This window comes from Acanthisitta chloris, unplaced genomic scaffold (genome assembly GCF_000695815.1).
Source record: "Acanthisitta chloris isolate BGI_N310 unplaced genomic scaffold, ASM69581v1 scaffold10463, whole genome shotgun sequence".
NCBI classification, from domain to species: Eukaryota; Metazoa; Chordata; class Aves; order Passeriformes; family Acanthisittidae; genus Acanthisitta; species Acanthisitta chloris.
In genome coordinates this window covers 12,376-15,617 of record NW_008666585.1, presented here as the reverse complement: position 1 = coordinate 15,617, position 3,242 = coordinate 12,376, and the positions used below count along the sequence as shown (strand labels likewise).

Sequence of the window (3,242 nt, the reverse complement as noted above, 5' to 3'; positions counted from 1 at the left end):
AAGAAAGCACATCTGTTAGGTGAACAGATGGTCCCTGAGCCTGCCCCATTGGAAAGAAAGCACCCCTGCTGCCCAAGGTCTGTACCCCATAGTTTTGTGGAGCACCCCCAGAGAATCCCCTGGAGACAAAGAGCTTGTTATGCCAGGGAAAACCCAAACCCACTGCAACACAAAGCTGTAAGTGGAAACACATCAAGAAGCAGTTAAAGCAAACCTCCCAGCACACCCCCGACAGGAGGAAGAGGCCTGCTTTTGGCAAGCAAGTGCCCAAGCTGTGCCAAACAATACATACCCGTCGGTCGATCTTATCACCCTGCAAGTTACACACATGTTACTGAGAGCCTTCAAGTGGAACACGCTTCAGAAACACCCCCCAACATCTGAGTCCCTTCTATTATTTTGGGCCACAGACACACAACCAGTTTTACTGACTCAAATGGACCTCACATAAAAATGCCAGGAAAAGGATAAAAGGATATTTTCAGCTCGAGCAGGTGAATAAAGTCACATGACTGAATTCAGCATTCTACCATTCTTCTCAATTGCAGGGAAGCCTAATTGCCAGAGTTAACTAGCTCTTTACTTTTACAACCATCCAGGGAAAAGCACACTCAACAGGCCAACGTCACAAGGAGGCCTGACCTAGGGGGTGAGGGTCACTTAGCATTTCCCAAGTCTGACATTAACACGTTGAACAAGTTCAAAAAAGCTTTTAGCTTTGAATAGCAAACCCAACAATTGGTATAGGAGAGCCTGGTACAGTCATGATGTTTCCAGTTAGCAGGCACAGGTTAAACACTACCCAGGCACCACTTCAGCATCAAAACATGACTGGGGATCCTGCCAGTTGGCCTTGTCTTTTAAACCAAAAACTTAAGGCCTAGATGCTCCAGGGCCTGCTGCCTCTCAGAGTAGACAGCACCAAGCACCAATCTGATGGAAAAGCAACATTTGCTGTTGTTCCCCTTCTCCTGAAACAGAGTGCTTAAGCAAAGATGAAAAATAGCGTGCAAAAGAAAATCCTCATCTCCCTGCACTGCCCCTGCCCAGGAGCAGCATTCCCCCCAGAGCCGCTCCCCATTCCGGGCAGCGGCGCCGTACCTGGGACAGGATGTTGGTGCACTGCTGCAGCAGGGACACAGGTGGGTTGCCGATGCTGGTGGCCAGCTGCACCCTCAGGAGCTGCTCCTTGAGTGTGGCATTCTCCTGCAGAGCATGGGCCAGGGCCACAGCCGCACACCAGTTGGACAGCGAGTCCGTGGAGAAGAGGCCCCCGCAGAGCAGCTGACCGGCTGACACCGAGTTACCTGTAGCTGCCACAATGGCCCAGAGGTACAAGGGAGATTAAAAAAAGCCACAAAGCCAGCAAAAGGTTCAAGACAACAACGTACTGTTAAAACTCAGAGAAGGCAGACTAATGAGATTTTAGAGAAGCCATAAGCCAAATCACCTTGCTTGGACCAGATACGCAACAGCAGGTAAATAATTTGGCACAGGCTGATGCACTACACATGGGTGCCAGCTCAGACTTGCCTGCAGAGCTGCTGGCTTTGCCTACCGTCAATAGTGGATGGCAGGAGCGTGGAGACGATCTCTCCCTGTCCTTTCTGGTTTTTGTACAAGAAGCACTGGAAGCAGTAGAGCACAGCACAGCGCAGCACGAAGGGCTGCCGCTCGTTCACCATGGACATCAGCAGCACCACGATGGCAGGCCTGAGGGCAAAGGCAGGACAAGCTGGCAATGAAGGCAACTGCAGGTACAATTTGGGGTGTATTCTGCTGGTAAGGAAAGAGACTTCACCCAACTACTGCATCTATTACCCTTTCAAACATGGGTATTAAAATCAAAGGTGTTACTCAAGAGTTTTTAAAACCAGCAGACTGATTATTTGTGACTGCGATGAGCTGGTGTTCCTCCACAATATGTCTATTTCCCATCTAGTCCCCTGCTGCTCCCTGCTAGTTTCAATAATACTGTACAAGATGCCTCCTAAGGCCACTAGCAACTTGCAATACAGACAGCTTTTTCTAGCCTCACCCTTATAGTCAAATATTAACATCTCTGTAAGCTAACACTGTCCCCTGGTCTCCATAAATCAATTCTGTGCCTATTTTCCTAGCCTCTGAATCCTCTTGTAGACTGTCCTCTGGCTGACAGTGGCAGCTCATCCCAAGCTAGGAATTTCTCAGCTATTGTTCATTCCCTTTTCAGGTGCCACATAACAGTATCAGATCTAGGCCTCATCTCTGCGCAAACACACCTGACACCTTCATGCTGTATCCAATACAACCCACATGAACATGATGCTGTTGTTCCAGATCATAATTCCCAACTCTGAATTTTAAAAGTCCTTTGGATTAGACTGCCACTGCCCATATCAATACATCATTACCTAACACAGTTAAACACTTTTCTTCCTCTACCTTGGTGGATTAGAAGGTGCATTTACAGAGGCAAAGTAGTCTTGATTGGTCTGGTATCCTCGGATGACCTCTGATACAGTGTTAATGGTCTAGGGAAAGGGCAGAGCCAAAAGTTAAATAGGTACTTAAACATGAGCCACAATCTACCCCCTAGATCACTCAGAATTAGTGGATGACCCTGACAGCTCAGGATCTAAAAGCACATAGTGAGTCTAAGCACAGATTTATTCAGTTAGAGCATTGCACATGAAATCAAAGCAGCTGTAAAACCTGCTGAGCAAAGGTTAAGGGACAGAAAGCTCACACAGCCCCTTCCAGCTTCATTTTCTCTGCCAGATCAGTTTTGCCCTGACAGCCAATTAAACTGGACATTTTAAATAAATGAAAAGGTGAAATCTTTTAAGAAAAAAAGAACTGGAATAGAGGAAACAGTCCACACTCAATCCAAGCACATAGTTTTATCAAGGGAAAAACACCTCATGCTATGCTGCTGACAGGGTTTTTTAGAAGCTAGAAAGCCCTCATCACTAGAAGCTGCCATGGAAGAATACTTGAAGACTCTCACAAAATAAAGACAATAAAAAACCCACTCCCAAACCAGGAAATATAAAGAACCAATTCATCTGCTCTGGGATATGCTGAAATACAACAGAAAAAATACAAATCCTTTCTGGTTGCAGGATACAATGTAAATGCCTCTTCCAGTCACGCTGCCCACACAGGAAGCTGACAGCTCTGGCATCTGAAACACTTGCTTAGCAAATACTAATTTCAGTTGGTCTCTGCAGCAACTGGTTATCCCTGTGGACTCCTGCTTT

At 46.7% G+C, this 3,242-nt stretch overlaps 1 protein-coding gene across 1 annotated transcript in view; it reads right to left on the bottom strand.

Annotated features, from left to right (window-relative positions):
* The window catches only part of USO1 (USO1 vesicle transport factor), a gene marked incomplete at its 5' end in the record, with an annotated part of 25,526 nt that overhangs the window by 9,989 nt on the left and 12,295 nt on the right, over positions 1-3,242 (bottom strand). The window contains 4 exon segments of the mRNA XM_009072185.1: positions 293-313; positions 1,102-1,313; positions 1,559-1,713; positions 2,425-2,550. Coding sequence (XP_009070433.1) covers positions 293-313; positions 1,102-1,313; positions 1,559-1,713; positions 2,425-2,550 — 514 coding nt within the window.